This window comes from Python bivittatus, unplaced genomic scaffold, assembly GCF_059951505.1.
Source record: "Python bivittatus isolate LINGU-HERP-01145 unplaced genomic scaffold, Pbiv_v1 ctg000480_np1212, whole genome shotgun sequence".
NCBI classification, from domain to species: Eukaryota; Metazoa; Chordata; class Lepidosauria; order Squamata; family Pythonidae; genus Python; species Python bivittatus.
This window is the reverse complement of record NW_028277075.1, coordinates 84,795,474-84,822,781: the sequence shown is the minus strand read 5'-3', so window position 1 is coordinate 84,822,781 and position 27,308 is coordinate 84,795,474. Positions and strand designations below refer to the sequence as shown.

The window sequence follows — 27,308 nt, the reverse complement described above, 5'->3', positions numbered from 1 at the left end:
AAATGGGAAATATGAAATAAATGGGAACTCACAATTATTTATATTGTTCCTATAATCTGGTTTAAGGGGCTTACTAGGTCAGCCAGCAATCAGCTGCAAAGGAGCCAGATAACAGAGAAGCAGAGCAATGAGAAGACTGTGGAGCATAATCAAAGTCAAGATTTGGGAGGTCATAGTGATATGAGCAGAGCCAGGGAAAGAAGGTCCAAGAAAGGCTAAAAACAACAGCCTGCTACCTAAAGTGGGCTTCAGAAACTAGCAACCAGCAAGCATGAATGGGAGACATTTGAGGTCTGAACTTCTAGCTCAAAGGGTTTAGGCAGGGAAGACTTGAGATGGGACTTAACAGATCCTGTACCATCAACACACACCTATACCATCCACGAGCACATATGCACACTATTATCCATATTTGGTCCTATATACACAATCACATATCCACTCATACTTCCTTTGGTGCAATCACATATTAAGGTACAAATGCAAATGCTGACAACATCTACCATGCACCAGTAAACATAGACTGGCTTAGAGACATTAGATTTCACCTCAGCCTTATTTCTGTTCTCTTTTTCTCAATTTCACCTTCAGCCGTTATAACCAGACAAAAGGATGCAGAAAATCCGAACACTGAAGCAAAGATTTCCAGTTCTTATAGACACGATGTAGATGCTGTCAGTACATCTGGAAGTGATAAAGTAAGGACGTTGTGGACCAACTTAGCTTCTGCATCTGCAGCTGTAAGAGGAAGCGCCACATCTTATACCAAAATAATCAGATCTATGAATGTGGCCCAACAGTTGTCTCAGATGATACAGACCAAGCAAGCAAGTGCCTCACCGAATACGATGGGTATTGCTGAATTGGAATCAGTGACTTTGTGGAAGTATTTTCCCAAGACACCAAATTCTTCATTTCTGGAGAAAAAGCGTTCAGGTGAGTTTTATCATCAGTATCTGAACTGCTGACCTAAAGGTAGGAGAAAAACACTGAAATAATATAATTTATTACATTACTAGCCAACCATGTGAGGAAGATGGGAGTTTTGAAAATGTATTGTGGATGTTTTCACAATACGAATACCATAAGTGGACATACATTTTCATAAAGTGGCTGCATGTTAAGTGTACAGGTCACAAAACAACCATGTATTTATTTATATGCCACCTATTCCAGAAGCAAACAAATAAGTACAATAGAAAAGTTTGTATGCTGTTACTGTATTACTTTCTCATTGATTATTTATATTTCTTTTAGTCAATAGATTCTCAAGGCAGTGTAAAATTCACTTTGGGCTTAAGTACTGTATAACTAATATAAGTCCCACACAATCTTTGGCATCCATATATAACATATGATATGTTATATACACATATCTTATGTATGAATCAAGGCAAAAAATGAATGGCAACCATAAGACCTCACATGTGTTCCATGATGGCATAGAACCAGCATATCTGAAGGACCATCTCTCCTATTGTTTCTGTCTGCCCCATAAGTTCATGCTTTGGGCCCCAACTATTAATCAAGGCCATCTTATGGGAGCCAAGAGGCCCCATAATTTCTATTGCAGCTCCTGTCCTTGGGAATGGCATTCCTCCCAAGCTCTTTCTCCAGGTCTTGGGCTACGATGGGGCATGCATCCACTGTCGAAGATGTATGTATTACATTTACATTAAAGAGTTTTTCTTCCTTGGTATAACTGTCTTTTATTACAGATATCAATGCAAGGTTCATTTTTAAATTATTTATTTATTTAAATTTATTGGCCACCAACTTGAGTAGACTCCAGGTGGCACACAAAACTAGAAAAAAACTTCCTTGTAAGCTACCCAGAGTAATTGATAAGTGGCCAGCCCTAGAAAATTAAATAATAAGCTAACAAAGAAGGAAGTAATGGAGCCATCTTGTTTCTTATTTCAGCCACTGGGAGCAATCACCACACAGCTAGCAGCTGGGATGGAGACAGCACAACGTCCAGTTTTCATACTCCAGACATGGACAGTTCAGCAACGCCCAGTCAAGGTTTAGAAAGGACTTCATGCTTTCTTAAGGGGAACTTCACTGTGATGGATTTAGCAAGAAAAGGGCCAGCTTCTGAGAGAGAACCTGCTACATCTTCTGGTCAAATCCAATGGTCATCTCATGTAACATTTCCAGTACCAAAAAGTAGAACATCAAATGCCAAACAGCCTGATTCTTTAGCAAGGATTATGCTTACTCAGTCTTACTCTTCTCCCCAAACTAGTATGTATCTTTTTATGTTTTGTATTTCTTACTGTCAGAAAAAGTAGATGATAGCCTACAGCAGGGTGGGCAAACTTCTGGTAGCCTTGAGATTGCATCTTATGTTTCACAGCAAGCTTGGGTCACAAGGATAGCAGTATTGATGCAAATGGGTGGATCTGTATCGCATATGTTGGGGCAAGATTTTGCATTCTTGTTTTGGTTGATTTTTTTCCTTAACTGTGTTCAGCCTTTTCTAGAATTTGTGTAAAGGTTTCTTTGGGTTCTCTGCCTCAAAACTACCATCAAAATTGGCAGCATGGTTAAAAGAGACCACAAAGAATAGGGCTGAGTACTTACCAAGATTATGCTCTAGAACATTGCTCTAATGGGATAATGGACTGGATGAAAGTGAACAGGCTGATATTAAATCTGGACAAGACAAATGTGTTGCTGTTCAGTAGGAAATCAGAGATTCCGTATGTGCTAGATGGGACTGCATTTCCTCTTCAAGAGTAAGTCCACAGTCTGGAGTACTCCTTGATCCTCCACATTGCAGATTTCCAAACTGCATTGGTGGTGTGAGGCACTTTTTCACCATTGCCTCTATGTGCCAGTTGCTGTCATTCCTGAGTGAGTCAACTGTGGTCTTAAGTATCTATGTCTGGTTTAGATCAAAACTAGATCTAAACTGCAAGCCTCTCTATGTAGTGCCACCTCTTGAAGATGGCCCTAAACTTCGATTGATATAAAATGGAGTGGGTAGGATGGAGTGTATATTGAGTAAACTAAACTGGGGGAAAACAAAATATATTCAGGTAAACAAAACCAATACTTCTCCCAATAGCTGCTGGAAGTTATTAAACTTTCTCAAACTAGATGTCAGAATGAAATAAATTTATAATGCAAATCTGATTGCCTTTTCCATATGAGGATAGGTTACTGTACTGCTCTTCGTTTTGTTGATTTAGGGTGTATGGCTCTAGGTCTGGAAACCTTCACTGGGAATAATAAAAAGACTTAATATGCACCTCAGATCTGCTCTCTTCCTTTCCTTAGCTCTCCTTGCTGTCTCTTTTCTCCTTCTTCTCAAAATGGAGCATGAAATTATCAGGAATAGTTCTGCCAAGTTACACAGCCTGGCAAGCATCAAGTCTTTTTAAATTTCTGTTTCTACAGTTGCTCTTTTCTCTGGAATAGCTACTTTTTCTTCACCTGCTTTCTACTGTTTGTGTGAGAGAAACTCTATCAGGACTTGAAGAGGCCTTCAACAAAGTAATTTTAACAATCTTCTGCCTGCAGTTACTCCATATTGTTGTCCAACAATTCAAATCAAATCTCTTGGATTTTTAGAATTGTAGTTTGGCAACCTTCACTGCAAAACTATGAATGCATAGCTTGCTCGGTACAGAGAAAGAGTTTCTTTTGACATACACAAAGTCCATGAACAAGCAAATGATTTCCACAAGGGTATTGCATCCTATAAAATGAGGTCATTAAGATAATGTAGAACATATTTGTCTTGCACTGACTGACTTTACAGCTCAAAATGGAGAAAGTTATAATAGCAATGCCAGCTTTGTTCACCCCATCAGGTTTTGCCAACATTGCTTGCCACAAATCTGACATGTGGGCAGAGCTAATTTGCGGGTATGTTGTTATAGGTTTATTAATTTCTACCAGATTTCTTCAAGATGATTTGCTGAATATTTCAACCTATGCACTTTAAAGAAGAAAAGCAAGTAACATAGAAAGTCAATCCTTATATTGGGGTCTGCAACATGGTACCCCACACCAGAATGCTGGCTGAATCTCTGCAGCCCCATAAAACAAAACATCAAGAGATTGATAAATTCATGAGAGATCACTGAAATCATGAGATTTTGAAGATTTGGGTTGGGTACTTGAGCCATTGGGTGATCACATGGAATGGTCCCAGGCAAACAAACTGAACATTGCCTTAACTTACAGAAAGAAGTGCTGAAGGTGCAAATGCATCTTTGGGGGTTAGTATGGCATGTTTTTAGCTGGACATGATGTGCAAATCCATCCATTATGATTTCATTCTTAGGGTGGGGTCACATATCACACTGAGCCAGTAACAAACATGATGTGTGAAGCAGGCCATTGATCTTATTCTGCCTGATTTCCTGATAATTCTTTTTAACTCTGTTTATGTGCGCTTTGTACTCAACCTACTGGTTATGTGAAACTGTCATTCAACAGAACAATCCTATAATATGCAGCATACAGAGGTTTACTCAGAAGTTAATCTCACTGTGTTTAATGTACTATTATATTCAAGCAGAGTAGATAAGAATTTCCTAACATTAATCATAAAGACAAGGCACAATGTGTTGTGTCTTCCTCTCATCCCCTCTGTATTCCTATGCCAATACATTTGGGGTATTTCATAGCAAGGATTTTACTTGCACCTATTTCAAGCTTAAAGTTTCCTATTAATACTCTGAACCATGGCTTCTTTCCCAAGTGTTTATAAGTTTTGTCAAGTTAGAAGCATGGGAAATTAACTAGCCTTCTATTAGATCTGCATGAATACAATTACTGTGTGAACAAGCTTTGAGAGATTCCTCCAGAATATTCAGATTGCATATCTAACTTCTTTCTGCTATGTTTCATTTATGAAAGATATTGATCAGCTGAGCAGAAACTCCAACGCAGAGGGAAGAATTTCCAATTCTGATATGGAGAATATGACAATTCTGAATATATCTAACAGAGGTGAGGAGAAGATATTTCAAACTCTCAGAGACATCAGCAGTTCTCAAGGTCCACGTCCTGCATCTGTGGTCTATAAGGGCGAAATGCCCAGCAATGGGGAGAAGGTATTACAAACTCTCAGAGAAAGCAGCAGTTCTCAAGGTCCACGTCCTGCATCTGTGGTCTCTGGCCTGGAAATGTCTAGCTTTTCAGGCCTCAGTGACTCCTCTTATGTGGTAGTGCCTGCGGATGCCAGACAAATGGATTTGTCAACACAGGACACTGATAAAACTGAAGCAACAGATATACCTTCTCCGTCTCTTTCAGCAACTACAGGTAAAGGAGAAAGATCTCCCATTTGTTTAAGATTTCAGAGGGTTCTTTTACTCATGTAAGGATAAAGCCAAATGTTCTAGATGAATATAAAAAAGTAAAGGGAAAAGGGAAAATAAGTTAGCACTGGAGAAAAAAAGTTATTCTGAAAATAAAAAGATGGGACAAATGGAACAGTATTTTTATATGACTGTTTTAAACAGATCTTTACTTTACAACACTGGCGAAGGGTAAAGGTATCTATGTTGCAGAGGGTTGGGGTTTTTTGAGTGAGGTCAGCAATAAAGATAATTTGGTTACCAAAATTATCTTCCTTTTATCTTATTGGATTAAAACAAGTCATATTAATAAAAGGTGGAGTCAATTAAGAAAATTAGATATGTCCTATATTGGTTTTATCTTAATGTAGGGAAGGTAATATATATGGTATTCCTTTGGGTTCGAAGAAGACACACTGCTGTGCAGTTCATCTGTGGACACGGAGATGGCTGTGCAGTCCCAGTCCGGAAGCACAGAACCTGGCACAATGGGGCCACTGGAAGTCCATTGTTGTAGTAACCATGGGTATTATTCTCTTGGTTTTCTTTCAGTTTTTGGTTGCACCTGTTTTCAAAACCAGTGGAGGCTTCATAGCACAGGGTTTGTCAGCAGGTTCTGTCAGCAGCCACAGCTTCTCATTCCCTTGGCTGGGTGTGGCATAGGGTTTCTTTCATAGCATCTTTGTAGGGCTTGCATGTTCGACCTGGAGGTCTCTTCCCAGACTCCAGTACACTATAGAGCAACTAGCAAGGCACACGGCGGTCATCCATTCTGATGATGTATCCCACCCACTGCATCTGGACTCTGATAATCAGGGACTCTGCTGGTGGACTCTGCACGTTCCAAGACCTCCAGGTTGGAGACACAGTTTTGCCAACGAATGTTGAGGATGGAGCAGAAAACACACATGTGAAATTTCTCCAGTGGTTTGATGTGTCTTCAGTACAGACTCACATCCATATAGGAAAGAAGCGATAATCACAGCTCTGTAGACTTTCATCTTTGTGGAGCTACAGATATTGTGTTGATTGGGCACTGTAGTATGTGGCTGCCCCAGTGCCTGGCTGGCCTTGGTGATCCTGGCCTTAGCAGACTTTTTTAAGGAGTCGTTTAGTAGATTGGCTCCTTTGATCCTCTCTGGATAAAAGAGAGAGACGTGAGATTGCCCAAGCTATTTCTCCTTGTGGTTGTTCCTTTTCCTCACAAAGAGACTGCAAGATAGCAATCTCTGGTGGTGGTGGTGGGGAACCTGGAAATGAGGGAATTCACCATAATTGCTCTAGCCACAAACAGAGCCTTTAAAGGACATTAGGTTCGTGCACTTCCCTTGCTAACTGTCTTCGGAAATTAACTGCTTATTAACTGCTTGAAAGAAGTTTGACACCTTCAAAGGGACAAGGTTGGAATACCCGGTGAATAAGTGCCTTCAAACCTCAATATAAGAAAATGAAGATTTATTTTTATAACTTTTATGAATTTAAAATAAACAGCAAAAAGCAAGACAAGGTTTTGGTTACAGAAAGTTTTAAAAAGACTAAGGGATCAGGAAACATTGGAATATTGAATCTTGAATATTAGGACTTTGAAATTATTTTTAAAAAATAAATGCATGTTTATCGGAAAAACAATTACCATGGCATTTAGAGATATCTTTGAAGGACTCCACTGAGGACTGTGTAGAGACGTTGAATCAGTTATGGCAGCTATGTTGTGTCTTTCTGAGAACAGTCTGTCTTCAGAACAAGAAGTTATAGAAAAACAAATTCCACTTGAGAACAATATGAATGGAACTTTGGATAAGAACCTGCTATCAGATGCAAAGAGAAAACTGTATGAAGTTTTAAAAACTAAGAAGGAAATAAAAAAAGACAATCTCAGAGAGTAATGGGAATAATGCTTTTTTGTTGGCTTTACAAAAGAGACAGTTTAAAGTATGGCAGAAATTCGTAATAAGGATCAACAAGTACTGGAATGGATTACAGAGAAAGACTATTTTGTATAAAAAAAGGAATACAAAGTCAGCTTATTTGACCAGGGCTAAAATGGGATATGTTGTTGTTCTGGGTGGTTCTTTTTTGATTTACTGATATTTTGATTGGAAAAATGTGGTAAACTGGATTTGCCTATTCAGTGTTTAAATTTTTTACTTTATAGCTATTTTCTGTGCCCTAATTGTTTAGTATTTAAATGCTTAGCATCTAATTGTGTGAATTTTTTTTAAAGGAAAAACTAGCTCTTTCTGTTAGGTTAAATTTTAGTCTTTTTTTCTTTTTTGTATTAGGATGCTGGGATTACTTTATATTTGTAGAATAGTTTAGAGTTGAGATATGGAACGCTTATTTGAATGGGATATGTTGCTATTTGGGGTGGTAATCTCTGGAATGGTTGGCATTTGGAATGGGTTGTATATTGGAGTTTGTTTTGAGTTCATCTGCAAGATTGCTTTCTTGATCTCATCGGTAGAGGAAGGCAGGTCCAGGGCATCCAAGACTGATGGCTGAGGAATCTGCTGTAAGACATCACAATCAACTGTGGATAGCCTATTGAGTAGGTTGGTAAAGTGTTCAGCCCAGCGATTTTTCAGTCTTTCCTGGTCTTCGATCAGGCTTGACCTATCAGATGACAGCAGGGGGGAGCATCCTCATTTAGAAGGACCATAAACTGGCTTTATGGCGCTGAAGAACTCTCTGCTAGCATGCAAGTCTGCATAGCATTCCACCTGCTCAGCCTTTCTCTGCCACCACTCATCCTGCATTTCTTGCAGTGCTTCAGACTGCAGGTGCTTAAACTTGTCTTTCTTTGAGACAGATGACGGATCATGCTGCCAGTCTGCATAGGTCTTGTTCTTGGCTTGGAGGGCTTCTGAAATGGTCTCATAGTTTTCATCAAACCAGTCTTGATGTGCCTATGTTTTCAGTTTGAGTAAGTTGTTGCAGTCTGTGTGATGACATCTTTAAACTGCATCTTCATTTTTGAGAACAGGTTCCTACAAGTGGTAAATTGCTGGAGAGTTTTTTATTAAGTACATCTTGGAAACATTGGACTTGGCCTGGATCTTGCAGTCTGCCGATGCTGAATGACTTTCTGAAAGTCCTTGGTTGCTTATGATGTTAAGGGGCTATGTGCAGGTGGAGGACCAGCTGGACCAGCCTGTGATCTGTCCAGCACTCAACACCTTGCATGGCTTGGGTGATGGTGACCTCTTTAAGGTCGCACTGTTGTACTTTGACATAGTCAAGTAGATGCCAGTGTTTGGACCTGGGATGCATCCAAGTAGTTTTGTACTTGTTTGCAAGTCTGAACATTGTGTTAGTGATGCATAGGTTGTGCTCAGCACATTTGCTCAGAAGCAGCAGGCCATTGCTATTTAGTTTTCCCATCCCATATCTCCTGAAGACTCCATCCCAGTTATCGCTATCTGTCCCCACCTAGCATTGAAGCCGCCCAGAATGACGAGTTTGTCACTGGCAGAGGTTGTTCAAATAATCTTGTAGAAACCTTCCTTGTCTTTGTCTGGATTCATGAGAGTTGGTGCGCAGGTGCTGACAATGGTGATATACTGGGCCTTGCTGAGAGGAAAGCGGAACTTCATAATGCGTTCATTCTAGTGGGTAGAGCAGAGATGTTCTTCAGTAGAGCAGTTTTGACTGGAAAACCTACTCCGTGAGTCCTGTTGTCAGTCTGTGGTTTTCCTTTCCAAAGGAACATATATCCACTCGCTGCTTCCTGTAATGCACATCTGTCTGCGAGCCTGATCTCACTGAGTGTAGCAATGTCAATGCTATAACAGTGAGGTTTGGTTGCTATGAATGCTGTTTGTCTTTCGGGCCTTGACACATGTCTTTATCCAGCAAGGTGCAGACATTCCGGGCTCCGAAAATGAGTTTTCTTTGATTCTTTTTCTTGATGCTCGACTGTTAAGCAGATGATCTGCCAGCCGGAGTTAGCTAACCAGACATTGTGGGGCAGGCAATGTTTAGGGTACCTTTTCTAACCCCCTCCCTCATGCGAGGGTGGGCGGTGCTATCCTAGAAGAGCTGTCCAGTCACCCTGGATGCTGCCAGACATCTGTGCTGCCCTGGGTACTGAGGTGAACGATCACTGGTGACTACAATTGCCAGTGGTCATCTCGCTGCAAGGCTCAACGAATTAGGTTAGGACTGAGATGATTTGTACATGAGTTGTAGATGAAGATGAAGATGAATTGCAGAACTGAAACCTGTGTGTGATGGAGTTTTAAGTGGAACAGGTGTTGCACAGGGGCAGTCCCACTCTCTCAGCATAAGAGACCTTAATCCAGTGGCACGGAGAACCTTTATGGCATGGAGACATCTTACCCTGCTGTGGTGGATAACCAGGCCATCTAAGTGTCTTGTCGTGCTCTTAGCACTCCACAACACCTGGCAGGCTTGCCTTCTTGATCATTGGACCATTGATCAGTCCCTCCAATCAATCTGCCAGGGCCACAGACTTTACATGCTGGGATAGATAAATCCCCTATCTCACTGAGAGCCAAAGACCTGTTGGCTATCCTCATCTGGTTTGGCCTGTCTGCCAAGATGGTTTACCGGGGTACTCACTGTTACAGCTACTTGGAGCCACAGGTGAGAGCTGAGCACCAGGTGGGGACCAAAGGTGAACAAGCAGTCCTAGAAAGGGCATGGCAGGCCCCTCCACCAGAGATGCTACCACTCCCTGGACACCCCATACACCCCAGGGAAGGTAATACTGAGAAATTATAAGAACTGCATTCCAAAATAGAACTGAAATTATGATCATGTTCATAATCTTGATTATCTGTTTCATTTGTATGGACCCTTTCTCCTGATGGAGCCCAGAGTCTAAATAATGAATAAATCTAGAGCATCATTGTAAAACAACACTTTTAAAAGCTTAAGAAATCTCTGCAAAGACCTGCTACAACTGACTCTGTGCAAGCAGTTGTTGATGCTTCCTTATCAACATTATTATACACAATATATAACAGATGTCCAAAACAACTTAAAGACAACTTTCTTTAATTTAATTATGCCTATAGTTTATATTTCTCATGCAGTTAAGACTAAAACAAATAGTTACTAACAATCCTCCATGGATTGTGTATTTTATTTTCAATCTTAAAGATACACAGTATTTACTTTTCTAATTTTTGGAATATATTTGTACTTTTTGGTAGAGTTGAATATATCCTTTAGAATATCAATAACAGTTCATTGTTCATAATAGTAATCTATTGAGAAACAATTTGTTGAAATATGCAAGTTTCAAACTTTAGAACTAAATTAACATAAAATATTGGAGAAAATATGGATATGAATACTTTTGTAGAAAATGAGACATCTTTCTCATTAAAATGGATACTAAAACTGATTTCAGATGCTTTCAGATTTTTAACTGTATGTTAAAGTACAGACAGCCACTAGTAGGCAGCAAAGAGAATTTTCTAGACCTCTTTACCATTATCTAGTGGCTTCTGGATGTTTGCAGTCCAGATATGGTAGGTCTATATTATACTACGTTGAATAAAATAAGTAAGTTTCAGAGTCCAGACTGTGGGAAATGTCATGGTACAGTCAAAAGTACAAGAAGTATCATGCATTCTGCATTCTCATCCCTTCTCAGTAACCAATCAGATGTCCATGGAAAGCCCACAGACTAGAGTGAAGTGCAAAGCACCTTTCTGCTCATGTTCCCAAGCAACTGATATAGAGAGGAATCCTGAGTTTTATACTGGAGGTAATATATAGCACTCATGATGAGGAGCCATCAATAGATTTACTGCCCCTGAATTTCACTACTCTTTTAAAGGTATCCAAGTTAATGGCCAACACTACATCATGATACTGAATTCCATGTTCCATCATTTAATTATGGCCATAAAGTGGTGTGCTAGATTTTAATTTTAGCTTCATCTTAGTGATTTGTGTAAACTCAGCTGGTGTGATTTACTAAATTATGCTTTATGGCTTAGCGTGTTGTTAAATCCAACCAGTCCTGGGTTATTCAACAAATGGTTAAGCAAATCCTGAGTTAGCACGATAAGTAAACTGGGCCTGTGTGCTATTCATTTAATTTATCTGAATCCCACTATTCATCTACATTAGCTAATTCTAATATTATCAGAAATAGAAGAAATGCTCTCCACCCACTTTAGTTTAAGGAATTGAGGGAAAGATCAGATATCATGAGTTAGTACTCATCAGAGATAAATTGAATTGGTCTTATATATGATAAAAATTGGCAATGTCAGGTAATAAATACAAGTACTCCAAACACTGAATGACTTACTGAAATCTGAAATAACTTTATATGACAAGATAAACATGTTCCATAGAAGTGAAAGAAAAAACAAGAGAATTTAAATACAAATAAATGTTTTGGTAAGTTGTGGCAATAGCTAGAAGTAAAATTGGATTGGTTTATTTATGTATATGTCTCATCTATTTGTTTGTATATTTTTCACAGGTTGATATGCTGCTCCAATAATTAACTGATTCTGAGAGGTTTATGTATAGGAAAACTTAAATGTCATCATAAGTTTTACATTTAAGTTCTCATTTTTTTTATAACAATAAAACACCTATTCCCAACAGTACTAATGTTTTCCATTGGATATATATATGAATATCCATTAGAGAGAAAACATTATGTTCATTCAGCATGGAGGAAATTCATCACATTTGTTTATTGGTATATTTCAGCTGTAGAAGGCAGTGATCAGTTGGACAGCAGATCAAACAGAGAGAGGAAAACATCCAGTCCTCACTTGGACAGTATGTTTGTCTCAAGAGTATCAGTCAGAGATGAAGAGAAGTCCAAGAATGTAACACAAACGTTCACCATCACTAATACTTCCAGCTCTTCAAAGCTTTCAAGGAGACCAGAACAGACTGGACAAATGCATTTGTCACACAGAGACTTTATTTTCACTGAAGAGACATTTACACTTTCTCAGGTTCCTACAGGTAAATAAGGAAGATCACCTTGTTTCTTCTGGATTTCAAGCATTGTTAAGACTATCTGGAATAAAGATAAAATGAAAATATTTGGGATGGATATTAAACAAGAAAACAAGATAAAAGAAAAAGCAATTTATTTAGAAAGATAAACTGAAGTCACTAAGAGATGAAGGTGAATGAAATCATGCAGGATTTATATAACAGCATTTATAAATTCATCTTTAGAGAAGCATCTTCATTAGTGAAACACCAGGGACAATGAAACCTAGTTGTGAAGTTGGCTGTAGTCCAGAAACCCCATGGCATAATACATATGATGATGTTTAAAGCACAGGTACAGGCTAACAGAGTTATTACTGTGGAAAGCCTTAAAGACAGTACTAATATCTATATTAGATTTCCTATTACAACTTCTTTTAATTAGAAAGAGATGGCACTGATTATTGTGAAAATGTCTGAAAAACCAAGGATAAAAACTGTAATAATTGACAGTGAGAAAACTTGGTCCTATTCATAATATTAAAGAAAAAAAATTCACCTGTAATAATAGATCAGAGTACTAATAATATTGATAGTTGTTTGAAATAAAATTATCCATTCATTTGTGCTTCTCAATAAATATGATTATAGGTAATTCATAAAAGATGAAATAACTTAAAAAGTTAACAGATTTTAATCTTAAATTGGCTTAAAAGATACACGTTTTTACCTTGCCAAATTCTCCTGTAACATTGATTATAAAAATAATAGCATTTACTAAAAATACACTAATATTCTGAAAAAAGAGACTATATACTGTGAATTTAATTGTTGCTAGTACTGTTGGTATAGTGAAATTAAGATTACAATAATTGGCACCATGGCTGACAGTAACTATTTTCAGATTAGAACCTTGTTCTATTTTTTTTTTTTACACATATCTTTTAAAATATTGGCAGATTTCCTAAGCAATTCTGTTTTTCTCCAAATCAGCATCCATGCAATCTTATAATACATTTGAAAAAGACAGAATGTGATAACTCTGAGAACCATTCTTTCATTGGCCATGCTGGAAATCTAATTCCACCAAACATAAAATGGCATGTTGCATTTCCATGAAAACACACCATCTAGATGTATTTACCAAGCTCAGTGCATCAGAAACAGAATGTGCCAGAGCACTTACAGGAGGTAGGCAGTAAGATACCGAACAGGTAATATTTGTACAAGCAATTATTTCATCCCTTTCTGCCTTTCTCACATACCAGATAACTGCCTTTAAGACCTGACAAACTGTTTCTTTACATGGATTTTAATGAGCAATATTTTTGCCAGCTTTCAAAAAAAGTGAATAAAAACTTGATTGGATGTTTTGGATCCGTATGGATTAATTTTCTACTGTTGCATTTCAGAACAGAATGGTCAGCGACACAGCAGGTCAGATACAGAGAGCACTGCTTCTAACTTACAAAGCAGACCTGACAGAAGTGGGGAGAGGATATTACAAGCTCTACAGCACACCAGTAGTTCCCACCCTCCACAGTCAATATCCACAGCTTCTCACAGTGAAATGCCCAGCAGTTCAGGTCTTGCTGATTCTTCTTATGTATTAACTCCAGTTCAGACCAGACAAAGAGATTTGTCACCTGGGTTCACCGATTTCATGGAAGCAGCAAGTACACATCCTTCAGATTTCTCACAAACAGGTAAAGAAAAATGTTTTCTGAGGTTCAGAACCTTGTTATGTTTGTCTGGTATCAAGATAAAAACAAAATGTCATTGTTATACATTAAACAAGAAAAAAAGGTATACTGTAGATGGTTAACTGGAAAAACCAACTACTAAGGCATTTGAAGGTGAAGTTTCCTAAAAGTATGCTGGGTTTATTTATTTATTTTATTTACTGTTTCAATTTATATGGCCATCTATCTCAAATTCATTACTCTGGGCAGCTAACAACAGTTAAAAACACCATAAAACATATACCAGTAATAAAAGCATACACATAATCAGCAGCCAAGGTAAAAAAGAGAATGACTACCATCAACACAAGCCTTACATGGGCTCCGCCACACATCTGGATCCCCAAGCTTGGTGATACAACCCAAGGCCAGCAAGGCCAGGGCCAATCTAATCTCAGGATATCATGTTCCAAAGGGCAGGCAGCATGACAGAAAAGGGTCTCTTCCTGGGCCTGCCAGATGGGCTTTAATGAAGGACTTTATAGGTCACTACCAGCCTCTTGAATTTGTGAATTTGAGTGGTGTGATGCATGGGGGAAAAAAAACTTTATTACAAAATCAATAATTTACATATTATGAAATAAACATGGCAAGACTTGAATGTATTTATGGTTTAAAACTTTATGATCATTTTATACACACACACACACACACACACACAATTGTCATAATAAATTTAACACATTTTTTTTTTCAGGCTAAAGATATTCTCACATTTGAAATGAATGTTTACTATTAGATATATGATTATTCATTATAAAATGTGGTCTTCATTCATCCCTGGCAGGTGGTGCATCTAAATATTTACTGTTGTGTTTCAGCTGCAAAAGATAGCAGTCACCTGAGGAGCAGTTCAAATAAAGAGAAAATGTCCAGTTCTCAGACAGACGGTGTATCTGTTTCAAGTCTATCAGAAAGAGATGAAGAGAGTACACTACAAGCTGTAAGGGATGTCAGCAGTTCTGAAAGTGATACACAAAGGTCCACTGTGGCCAATACTACCATCTCCAGCAATTCAGATTTTGCTCATTCTTTTCGTATGAAAAGTCCAGAACAGATTGGCCAAGATTTATCACCTGGGGACACTGATTTCACTGAAGGAATCCTTATACCTTCTCAGGCTCCTTCAGAAACAACAGGTAAAGAATAAAGTTTTCGGAGTACTGGATTTATAACATTTATTATTGGTTTTGGAGAGCCAGCTTGGTGTAGAGATTAAGGTACCAGGCTAGAAACCAGGAGACCATGATTTCTAGTCCCACCTTAGGCACAAAGCCAGTTGGGTGACCTTGGGCCAATCACTCTATCTCAGCCCTAGGAAGGAGGAGGAAAGGGCAAACTACTTCCAAAATTTTGCCAAGAAAACTGTAAGGACTTGTCCAGGCAGTTGCCAGCAGTCAGGACTGACTCAAAGGCACAAAAAACAACAATTATTTGTTTTGGGTTTGGTATAAAGGTAATATGAATGTGATAGGAGATGATAACACTTTAATGGAAGCAGCAATTGTTGAGATCTCTATGCATATTATTATAGGTTCATATATTTTTGCTGGTCTGTGACCATAATGAAGAATGATTTGATTTGAGCTCATATAATTAATATGTGTGATGGAATGCTTTGATGAAGGCCATGCTCGGGGAGATAAGCATTGCCTTACCCCCCAGCAGGAGTGTGGGAAGGTTAAGAAGATGAGACTGGCACCACCCTAAGGAATTTGCGGGGTTTTGCTTGCTGACTTGGGGAGTTTAGATTCAGTCTGGCAGGATTCTTTCTGTGGTTGGAAGCTAATAAAAGCTATCGAACTAGACCTGTACTGTCTCGTAGAGTTCCTTGGGCTGAACCTGACATCATCCACTTGCTGTTGATGTTGTAGCAGGGCTGCCGCCAACAACTGTGGTGTCAAATTTGCCCCCTGGGGATCCGTTGCCATGATTCCAATTCCCCCCTCTCGATGGTAGTATGAGTCTGGCAGGATTGATGTCAGGTTCAGCCCAAGGAACTCTACGAGACAGTACAGGTCTAGTTCGATAGCTTTTATTAGCTTCCAATTCAATTTTTTAAACTGCGTAAGAATTCAGAAGACCTTTTCTTTAAAATAGAATAAGCAGCTGTTGGTACAGTATTCCCAATCATATGTGGAATAAAATATAGTTTCAAGGGAAGTGAAAAGCAATTTTTAATCTTATATTTTATATAATAAAAATGTAACTCTAAAGGAAATTAAGAACAATTTTTTAATTTGGAAATTGGCAGAAATTTTTCATCTACATAATTATGTGAAAATTAGGACTAAAATTAATTCCTTACTGTTCTGTTTCAGTTGAAGAAGAGAATGGTCAGTCACACAGCAGCTCAAGTCCAGTGGGCATTTTTTCCACTGATCACCTGAACAGCATCTCCTTTTCAGATCTATCTGACTTGGCTGGGGAGAGGACATTACGAACCCTGAGAGATGTCAGCAGTGCTCATGATGTAACACAAGGATCCACAGCCTGGCACAATGAAACCTCCAGTTCTTCAGGTCTCACTGATTCTTCTTACCTGTTAACTCCAGTAGAAACAGATTTAACTCCTCAGATCACTGATTTCACTGAAGGAACAAATACACATTTGCAAGCTTCTTCAGAAAAAACAGGTAGGGATGGAAGATGTCTGGTTTCAGTTTTCAGAACACTATTTTGCCTGGCACCTGCAGAGTCTTCCTGATCTTCTCCATGGAGCGAGAACTAGTACTATATCTTCATATGATTTGCCACTGTCTAGAATATTTTTTTCTAGGAAAAACCACATAGGTCCTCTTACTTCACATTGGTTCCCTTACTTATTCCCTTACTTATCCACGTGCTAATTATGTCACCTTCTTAGGATAGACCTTCTTGCTGCTTCTAGAAATCAATTCAGTACCAAACTGGGAAGCCACAGTCGAAGTCATTAGCCTTGCAAAGGATCTCTGTTCTTTGGGTTCTTGCTGGTCAAGTGATCTGCCACTGATTCCTTCCTTGAGATTGCTACTGTATTATAGCCCATTAGTGCCATCGGTCTCATCTCTTATCTCAGTCTCCCCACAACCCACATAGTTCTTTTCTAAAAATGACTCAAAACCATTCAGTTGGCTTTGCAATATTAGGTGAAATGTCAAATGCTTACTCCTTCCTTCATTCTGCCACTGTAAGCTTACTATAACAATAGGTGGGAAAGAAATCACGGCCAAAGGGCTCTAGGAATTCAAGGTGAGAAAACAAGGTCGCCTTTTTCCTAGTACTGAGGTGGATTTCGTTCCACTTGTTTTAATGGATCATATATTAGACTAATAATTCAGAATCTCCTTTCTTTGTAGTTGAATAGGCAACTGTTTTGATCCCCTATCAGCTGTATATGGTAAAATATAATAGAAGTTGCAGCTTTGAAATCTCAGCGTGGTGATAGTTCCCATTTTCAGTGAAATCCAGACAAAAATGAATCACACTTACAATTCCCTTGGCTTCTAATCCTTAAAAAAAGATAGTATTTTGAGTTAGAGATAACTATAAATGGAAACATATTATGAAACACATAGGAGGAGAATTGGCAGGGGGTGGGGTAGGGTGGGAATATGAATTGGAATGTAATAGAAAATTGGGCTGTTTACCAGAGCTGGATTATGGTAAATGGATGAGAATATGGCTGTGGATATTTGTGAAAGCTGGGATACTAGTTTCTTTAAATATGTTAGGAGAATAATTATTTCAGTGCATTTTTGCTTCCTTATGTAGAAAAATCCTAAATTATATTTCAGCTCAATTAGTAAAGGCAATTTGCTTAAAAAAAGAGAACCATTTAATTTTTTAAAACAGCTACTGTTCTAGATAACAACAATAAAGTACTTGAAAGTAGTTGGTCAGTAATAACGTTTTATTTGGGGCATTAACATACATTTAGATAAAGCATCTTTCAGAAGGAAAGACTTTTCTCTTACATGGTAGCAGCTGATACAATTATTTCTGACTTGTTCTGAAGAGATCTGCAATGGTTAAAGAACTGGCTTAATAAAATATAGAGGTTATTTTAAGGAAAAGATGACCTAAAATGAAAGATAAAGTCAAAAGTATTCCTTAAATACTTTTATGGAAAATATAATGCTTAAAATTAATTTCAGTAATGATAAAATATATTTTAACAGAGTTGATGTCTTACATTTTGCTAAATGATAACTGAACATAAATATGAGTTACAAATGAAAAAACAAGAACTTCCTTTAGTTATGTTCTAATTTGATTGTTCCTTTCTTTGATCAGAGAGTCGTTATCACCTGAAAAATTAATGTTTTCTATCAGAGTTGTGTGAATGTAATTGTAGAAGCATGTTTGTGGTGCTCATTTAGCATACGGACATGATGCCTCTAATTTTTGACTATTATGTTTCAACTGTAGAAAGCAGTGCTCAGTCAAGCAGCAGCTCAAATATAGAAACCAGAATTTCCCGTTCTGATCAGAACAGTGCATCTATTTCAAGTTTATCAGACAGAGATGATGAGACCACACTACAAACTTTAAGAGAGGTCAAGAATGCTCATAATGTAACCCAAATATCCACTACTATGAATGCTAACATCACCAGCTCATTCAATATTGCTGATACGTCTTCTTATACAATGACTCCAAAACACACCAGACAAATGAATTCATCATCTGGGGACAATGATTTCATTGAAGAAGCACTTACATATTCTGAGGCTCCATCAGAAACAACAGGTAAAAGAGAGAGATCATCTTGTTTATGCCAGATTTCAGAGTAATTTTTAACTTAGCTGATGTAAACCAGATTTCCTGTGGAAAAAAAATTGAGGTAACAGCTTCTCTTTTAAGAGTCCCATAATCTCAGAAAGCTCGTGCAAACAATGCGACTAGCTATTATTAAACAATTTTAATAACGAGGACTTTGTTCAAAAGTAATTTATAAACAAAAACTCTTTAGCCCATTTCTCACATTCTCTTTTCCAAATTGTAAATCGTCCACTCTGATTTTTTTCCAGCATCAATTCAGGGCCATTTCATATGTTACAACAATGATATATAACAGTTTTTCCTAATCTGATGATCTCCAGATGTTTTGGAACAATCATTTGTCAGAATGGATAAGAATTCTGGGTGTTGTACTCCCCACAAATATTCTGGGCACCAGGGAAGGTGGATATAAAGAAAGGAAAGATGAATGTTAGTGATGACATACACATATGGTGACAGGGCCATAATATATCTAATCGATCATCAGCTGGATGCCACTGGGGTGGAAAATCTAAAAACGTGCAGAGCTAATTCACACAAACGTTGCTTAGAAGGATCACAAAACCTTCCAGCTTGCTTCTGAAAATAATTCACATCTTACAAAAGGATTACCAAGGTCATGTGAAATCTTGTAGAAATCTGAAACAATTTTAACATTTTCACAAAATAGCTGATCAGATCTTCACATATGATCATAACCCTGGTATTCTCAATGTATAATATTGAGTTTCCATTCCACTCCATTTCCAAAGAGTGAAGGGGCCTTTTTTTTTTATCTGAGCAATTCATATCACAAAGATGTTTTCTGCTTTTACATTCATGAGAAAGTATACAGCAGTGTTTCTTGACCTTGTCAACTTTAAAATGTGTGGACTTCAACTCCCAGAATCCCAGATTCTGGGAGTTGAAGTCCACACATCTTAAAGTTGACAAGGTCGAGAAACACTGGTATACAGTAATGCAGAAACCATAATGAAATATTCATGTTCAATTTTGAAATGTACCATAGAGTTGGATAGGGAGGGGAAAAAGGTAGCAACCACAGGATGTTCATTGAGAAATTTTATCCATTCTATAGGTGATATCCAATGTTGTGAACTTAATAAAAATGTAGCCAAACTTTATTTCTCTTTTTTAGCAAATATATTTTCGTTGCCAGTGCAGAATATATCTAAATGAATGCAGTGGTGTTCCCTAACATTTATTTTAATTTTTTTAAAAGTTGTATATGAATGAAGTGAGACTGACATGAAAATTATATTGAAGAGTATAATAATATTAATAAAATTATAGGGTATGACGTAAATACACTTACAAAGGAGTAGTACACCCCACTGAATGCACTAGAACTTCTCAGTAAACAAACCTACGATTCTAGTGTTAATATATATATATTCCATTGACAGAAGCTCTAATGCATAGAAATTTCTAATAATTGCTTATTGTCTTCTAGATACCAGGAGTAAGCACCGTACCTTGAGCAACTTCAATATAGAAAAGAGGGCCACTCAGACTGAGAGCATGTTTTCTACTACTGTGGTCGAAGATGAGACATTTGCATCTTTAACTAATCAGAGCAGATCCACAGACACAACAGAGCTGTCAGTGTTTGATTTGAAAAATGCTAGTTCTTCTGTTATAATCCAGACCTCATCTGCTACACTGCAAAGTAGAAAGGAAAATTCCCCCTCTACTGGAATGGATTTCATAGAAACCCTAGAAGAGTCTTTACTTACTACTTCATCAAAAGCTTCAGGTTATTCATCTTCTACGAAAGATTTTTCAAGTGAGGTTTTTTTTTCATTTTTGTTACTGCCACAGTTATAAATCAGCTAGAGACCAGGTTGTTAATTCATTCCCTGTACACCTGCCAAATTGCTCTCTCTCTCATTTCTCTTCATTTCCCTTCCTGTTTACGTTTTTTGTAAAAAAAAAAAAAAAAAAGTCTATTTTCAGTGACCCATTTAACTGCAGACATGAAGCTTGCAAATGGCAGACATTTTCTCTTCTAGGCTCACACTTTGTATGATAAAAATGTTCACATGTGCTTTATTTATCATGGCAATTATACCATCCCTTGGAACTTTATTACAATTACATTTATTTCACACACATGCATGCATGTGAAACTCTTCTAAATACAGTGGTACCTCGGGATACGAACGCCTCTACTAACGAACTTTTCGGGTTACGACCAGCTCCGGCCGCAAAAATTTACCTCGATGTGCGAACTCCGCCTCGGGGTACGGTCATTTTTCCGCCCTGACACGTGGTCCGCGGCCATTTTTCCGCCCCTGACATGTGGTCCGCGGCCGTTTTCCCGCCGTGCCGTGCGGCGCCCGGCCATTCTCGCGCAGCACCTGGCCGTTCTCCCGCCACGTTGCGCCATGCCGCGCCGCGCCCAGCCATTCTCCCGCCGCGCCGCACCGCGCCGCGCCCGGCCTTTCTCCCGCCGTGCTGTGCAGCGCCCGGCCTTTTTCCCACCGTGCTGCGTGGCGCCCGGCCATTCTCCTGCCCCTGACGCGTGGTCCACGGACGCCAGAACAGATTAACGGTAATTACATTGAACCTTATGGGAAAAATTGCTTTGGGGTGCGACCAAATTCGAAGGGCGGAACGGATTAACCGGATTTACATTGAACCCTATGGGGAAATTTGTGTCGGGTTACGACCAACTTGGGATACGCCCAGAGTCACGGAACGCATTAAGTTCATATCCCGAGGTACCACTGTATGTGGAAAACAAGGTTGTGATGTAAAATGCTACTTAAAAGCAGCACTTGTTGGTGGTTAAAGGGAAGACCATTTTTCAGTTGGCAAACATATGCCTTCCTTGTAGAGTGTCTTGGAAAATTTATTCATTGAGATGATCTGTGAAAATACATAATAATATAAAAAGGTATTAACTGTCATAAGTGAAAGTTGAGTTATTTCTGATTCTATAGTAATACTGGGGGAAAAAATCAAATGCTTGTTAATTAGACATTGGTAACTATGTTCTGCATAAGATTCCATTTTTTTTTAAAAAGTGTCTCTTTACATGCAAGTACAAACTAATTGAAAATATTGCAGTGACAAGCAAAAGTTATTTTATAATCCACCCAGAGAGCCAATTTAGCGTAGTGGTTAAGGCACTGGGCTAGAAAGCGGGAGACTGGGAGTTCTAGTCCCACCTGAGGCACAAAACCAGCTGGGTGGCCTTGGGCCAGTCACTCTCTCTCAGCCCTAGGAAAGAGACAAGGGAAAACCACTTCCGAAATCTTGCTAAGAAAACTGCAGGGGCTTGTCCAGGCAGTCACTAAGAGTCAACAATGACTTGAAGGCACCAAAAAAAAAAAAAAAAATTCCACCCAGACAATCTGAGTAGTTATTGGGTGAATCAGATAATACATACTGTAAATACAAACATCTCTTTATAACCATTACCTACTAAAAGATTGGTAAAAGGCAGATGAACTGAACCTCACCTTTTCTACTAAACTGTACATAAGATTAGCACAAAGTCACAATAAGAATAGAAATTTTAAAAAAGCCTATATAATAAGGATATAGTGATTATGTCTAGAAGTTTAGTTCACAGCATGTTTCTCTGGACTGACTATAACCATGCTGTGTTGCATTAACTGGAAATCGTTCAGAGTCAGTTATTTTATTATGCTCCTTAATCTGACTTGTAATGTTTGAACATATTGTACAAGATATGCTTATGAAATCTGAATTTTTAATCTTATTTTAGGCTCTGCAAACCATTTTCAAACCATTAAGGGATCAGGGGCAGGAAGAAGACTTTCTATTACTTCTACAGACAGTATCTATCTATCAACCACATTTGTACATGGGGCAGAAAGGACTTTAAGATCCCTACCGGACAACAGCACATCTGACGATGCAGCAGGTAGCAACACTTACAGTTCCCAAACTTCCAAATCTTCAGGTGGAAGCTTGACCTTGACTTCAGTGACTGAAACAGAAAAGCGTAATGTCTCATTAAGTGAAGTGCAATCTGTTGGACCTTCTACTGAGTACTCACTGGAATATTCCTCTGTAGTTCCTACATCCTTGTCACCAAATGATTCATCAAGTAAGTTTTCTTTATGGCAAAGAACAAAGGAAAAATGTGGACTGATGGACATATATGCAGAAGCAAAATACCTACATTCTATTATGAGCTATATCATTTGTTTAGATTTAGGTTGTGCAGAAGTAATGTATATGGTCTAAAGGGCAACTAGAGTACACTCGGAGCCAATCAAATATAATTACTTGCGGTACTCCAATTCAAAATACATTTGAAATTTATCATTTATACATTTATAATTCATTGTGCTTAACATTATAAATAATGCAGCTTCTGATACTGAACTATCTGCCATTTTAAATGCATGTGTCTAAATTACTATTTCAGCTATTGGAAGCAATCATAATTCAACTAGTGGGCCAAGGGTTTTGCATTCTTACACAGCCAGCACTGACAGTTCAGCACCATTCAGTGAAGGGGAAGAGCAAACTACACAACCTACAATTAACACTACAGTGATTGAAGAGACTGAAAGCATCTCATTATACATGGAAAATTTTGACGGCTCAAGATCAAAACCTTCATCTAAGACATATTCTAAAATGACAGATTTATCTGTAAAAGTTTTGGATATCTCTCCATCTTCAACTGAGGCTTTCCAAATTCTTAGTTCAACAGCCTATTCCTCCTTCAAAAGTGAACTTTCAGGTTAGTTTTCTTTGATATCTCTTGCCAGCATCAAAGTCCTTTCTATTTTTCCTGAATATGTAAGTGCATTGTTTTTTTGAACAATATTTTATTTGATGCATCTAAAGGTGAATCAGTAAAGCACTGATAGCTTGAATGTAATTGATGAATCTTTTTACTTTGAGATCAAGTAACATTAAATGTTCTCATTGAATCCGACATGTATCATTATATAACTTGTTGATGGGCATAATAGCCACTGTGTTCCACATTGGTTATACATCTGATATTTAATACTTCTATGAATTCTCATCTTGAATTCTGTACTGCAGTAAAGATGACCAACTTGCCAATGGATTAAGTTATAAATTATTTGGTCATTTGTAATGAAAAAAGTGCAATAAGATTTTTTTTTCTTACCAGGTATGCCAAAGCTAAAAAGTAAAGATGCTTTTGAGTCAAGCCTGACTCCTGGTGACTACATCAACACATCTTATTTTCTTGCCAATAATATGGAAATGGTTTGCTATTGCCTTCTCCCAGGATATTTTTCAATTTTTCAAGCTAGGGTCTTAATAAGTCAGTAGGTTTCTCCACATTAATCACTTGGTTATCTGTGTTGTTCCTGAATTTTCCTATATCATGAAAAATACATTTGTACATTTGACAATTCATTCTAAAATAATACATTATTTCCCTTGGTTTAGACTCCTTTAAGAAGCTCATGCAACCAGAAGAAAAGAGCTTACTCTTTATGGGATAACCCATAGCTTCTTAGCACATGTTTTGCTTACATAAGGTTCCAAGACGAGCTCCTGGCTTCTTCCTTAAGAAATGGGTCAAAGCAGCTGGAAAAGGCCATCTGAGACTTTGACCAGCCACAGCTAGACCAAGGAGATCAGCTTCCACAACCCATTGTCCCCTAGATATCTTAAGAGTTTAATTCCCAGAATTTCCACCTATCGTAGTATTCTGAAGGGCTATTTTGAAGCAAACATAAGGCAGATGATGATGATGATGATGATGATGATGATGATGATGATGATGATGATGATGGTGATAGAGTTGGAAAGCATTCATTTGAGTCTCAGAATCTATGAGAGGATTCAGAAGGACAGCATACCATAATGTTTGACATGGAAAAGCCATTACAGAAAGACTGATGATGACCAGTGTGAATACCTTGACATATCACGTACCTGTGGAATGGTAAGGGCCAGCCATGTCCTAGCTCATCCTTGCTATCATATGTTCTCTGGTATGAGTCCTATTAACAAAACATACACATTCTCTCTGACCAGATCTCAGAAGACCATACCTGAGAAGACAGTGGGACAAAGGACCTCACAAAGAAATCTCAGAAATCAGGCAGTGTAATAAGATCATCCATTCTTTGGTTTAGAGTACTCTGAGCTAGTAAACCAGAAAGTAGTAGTTCCAGGATTGTGGGATTTATTTTGAAGTGTACCTTAGGCGATCATTTATTTCATTTTTACCTTATTGATAGAAAGTCTATATTAATAGTCAATCATGATTTGTTTCTTTTTCAGACAGTGGAACAGATTACCAACCAATGAGTAGTACCGACTTTGGAAAACAGACCTCTGTTTCTCATACTGACAGCACATACACCTTAACTACCTTTCCCAGGGGTGGAGAAAGGACATTGCTGTCTCTTCCAAACAACAGCACATCAGCTGATTCCTCAGGAAGTTCCACTTACTCTGCAGAAATATCCAACCCTTCCAAGTCTGTTCAGCCTTTATTTTCAACTGACATGGATTTTTCTGAAAATTCAACAGAACCTTTGGCAGTCCATTCCCTGAAAACATCAGAATATTCTTCTACAGTGAGTGAACCACACACAACTCAGTTTTACTCAGAATCAGAATCTGCATCCACTGGCAGCTTGTCATTTTCATCTTCCTCTACAATGCTGTCAGAGCAGGATTCACTTCCACCAGCTCAGCCATCAACTGTGTTTTCCTCAGCCAAGTCCTCTGTCCCATCCTCTTCTTCTGCTTTCCTGTTACTGTTATCATCATCTCCACCAACATCTCTAATGACATTTTCACCCATGCTCTCATCAACAGAACCACCCACATTGCCTTTCTTTCCCTCTGTGTTGCCTTCACATTCTTCAACGCCTTCGTTGTTACAGCCTAGTGAAAATCTTGAAACCAGTGTTTCTATGACTGACCCTGAAAGAACAACTGGAGCAGAACTACACATGACAGGAAGTTCCCATGATGAATTCAGCCACCAGACTACAGTGTATCCATTGGAGAACAGCACCATTCTGATGGCAACTGGAACTTCTCTTCTGACTGAAATTACCGAACAGCTTGCCAACCATTCTTCCCCAAGAACCACCTCCCAAGAGGAAACAAAGGGACAGACACTTACTCTCCCAGGAATCAGTACTGAAAATGTACCCATTATGACTACCTCTCCACCATATTTGCAGGAAATAACCACTGTTTCTGAGCCAGCAAAAGCAACAACGGCTACACCAATGCATACAACCCTTCAAGAGGACACTTCCCATTCATCAACAGTAACAGTGGTAAAAAAAATTACAAAAATAACACACACACCTGGAAGATTGCCTACTTCAGCATCAACCACAAATTATTTGTTCACTACAAAGCTTCAAAAGGTTCAGACGCCCTCTCCTACCAAAATATCTTATTCTACTGGAAGACCGACAAAAATAATGGAAAAGAGCAGTACAACTTCTGTGAAAACTACAGTGCCCAGGATTGTTATTACCTCTTCACCCTACATCTTAACTTCTCACAAAACCATTGTTCAATCTTTTCCTGCTTCACCGGTTCCCCCCAGACCAACCATAACTGTGGGTCTAGGAAGCCCGAAGATATCCCCAACTCCCTATGGAAAAGGTAATTTTCTTTGAAAATGATGGAAACAACATTGGGCTGAAAAATGAATTTGACTTGCATTAGATAATTGCATATTTGAATGGGAACATTCTGGATAGATTAAAAAAAGTGTCTGAATTTCATGGAGATCACAAAAAGATATAAAGGCCCCACACAGAGTTAAAAAGTTATTTGAAAATGGAGAAGGGAAATCTTTAAGCTATGAAAAGGCCATACTCTCACAGATAAAAAATAATTGTTTGTAGATCAGTTTCTTAAAAACAAATAGCAGCATATATGACAACAGCAAATTCAAGTGCTGAGTCAGGGTAGCAATTTAGGCAAAGCGTGGATGGCTAAGAAATGAGAGGATGGCATCAGGCAAACTTTGGGCACCCAAAGGCTTGTATAGGGGAGAGACCTAAGAAGAACTGAGCAATCACGGTGAACTCAGAAGGCTGAAAGACTTCTGGGGGTGCTATGGAAAATTCACAGAGAAAGGAAGAATGGTTTATACAGTATGGGGAGAAGGGCAGGATTGGCAGGACTCTAAACAGGGGCCATTTATATCACAACATTTTGTGGTACAGGCTGCTATGTTATAGCATTATTTTGATGGATTGTATAGCGTATTCTGAGAGCCAGTTTGGTGTAGTGGTTCAGGCACCAAGCTAGAAAGTGGGAGACTGTGAGTGCTAGTCCCACCTTAGGCACAAAGCCAGCTGGGTGACTTTGGGCCAGTCACTCTCTCTCAGCCCCAGGAAGAAGGCAGCGGTGAGCCACTTCCAAAAAATGCTGCCAAGAAAGCAGGAGTCAACACTGACTTCAAGGCACAAATGGCATATTTCATGTTTTAGAAATACAGATGTTTTGTAATGAATTGAATTTGCTCCTTTGGCTCAGAAAAGAAATGAGTATTTGGTGGTGATATTTTCTGGCTGTAAAATCAAGCAAGAAT

At 38.4% G+C, this 27,308-nt stretch overlaps 1 protein-coding gene across 3 annotated transcripts in view; it reads left to right on the top strand.

Annotated features, from left to right (window-relative positions):
• The window catches only part of HEG1 (heart development protein with EGF like domains 1), a 74,855-nt gene that overhangs the window by 30,169 nt on the left and 17,378 nt on the right, over positions 1 to 27,308 (top strand). The window contains exons 2-14 of one of the 3 annotated variants that reach the window (XM_088146459.1): positions 592 to 936; positions 1,924 to 2,247; positions 4,876 to 5,283; positions 12,021 to 12,284; positions 13,670 to 13,963; positions 14,821 to 15,138; positions 16,321 to 16,635; positions 18,410 to 18,730; positions 20,217 to 20,549; positions 22,500 to 22,844; positions 23,169 to 23,489; positions 25,019 to 25,317; positions 25,630 to 26,371. In XM_088146459.1, coding sequence (XP_088002585.1) covers positions 592 to 936; positions 1,924 to 2,247; positions 4,876 to 5,283; positions 12,021 to 12,284; positions 13,670 to 13,963; positions 14,821 to 15,138; positions 16,321 to 16,635; positions 18,410 to 18,730; positions 20,217 to 20,549; positions 22,500 to 22,844; positions 23,169 to 23,489; positions 25,019 to 25,317; positions 25,630 to 26,371 — 4,629 coding nt within the window. Of the gene's footprint in view, positions 1 to 591; positions 937 to 1,923; positions 2,248 to 4,875; positions 5,284 to 12,020; positions 12,285 to 13,669; positions 13,964 to 14,820; positions 15,139 to 16,320; positions 16,636 to 18,409; positions 18,731 to 20,216; positions 20,550 to 22,499; positions 22,845 to 23,168; positions 23,490 to 25,018; positions 26,372 to 27,308 lie in introns of all 3 variants that reach the window. The other 2 variants (XM_025169350.2, XM_007432486.3) reach the window with 2 other exon arrangements.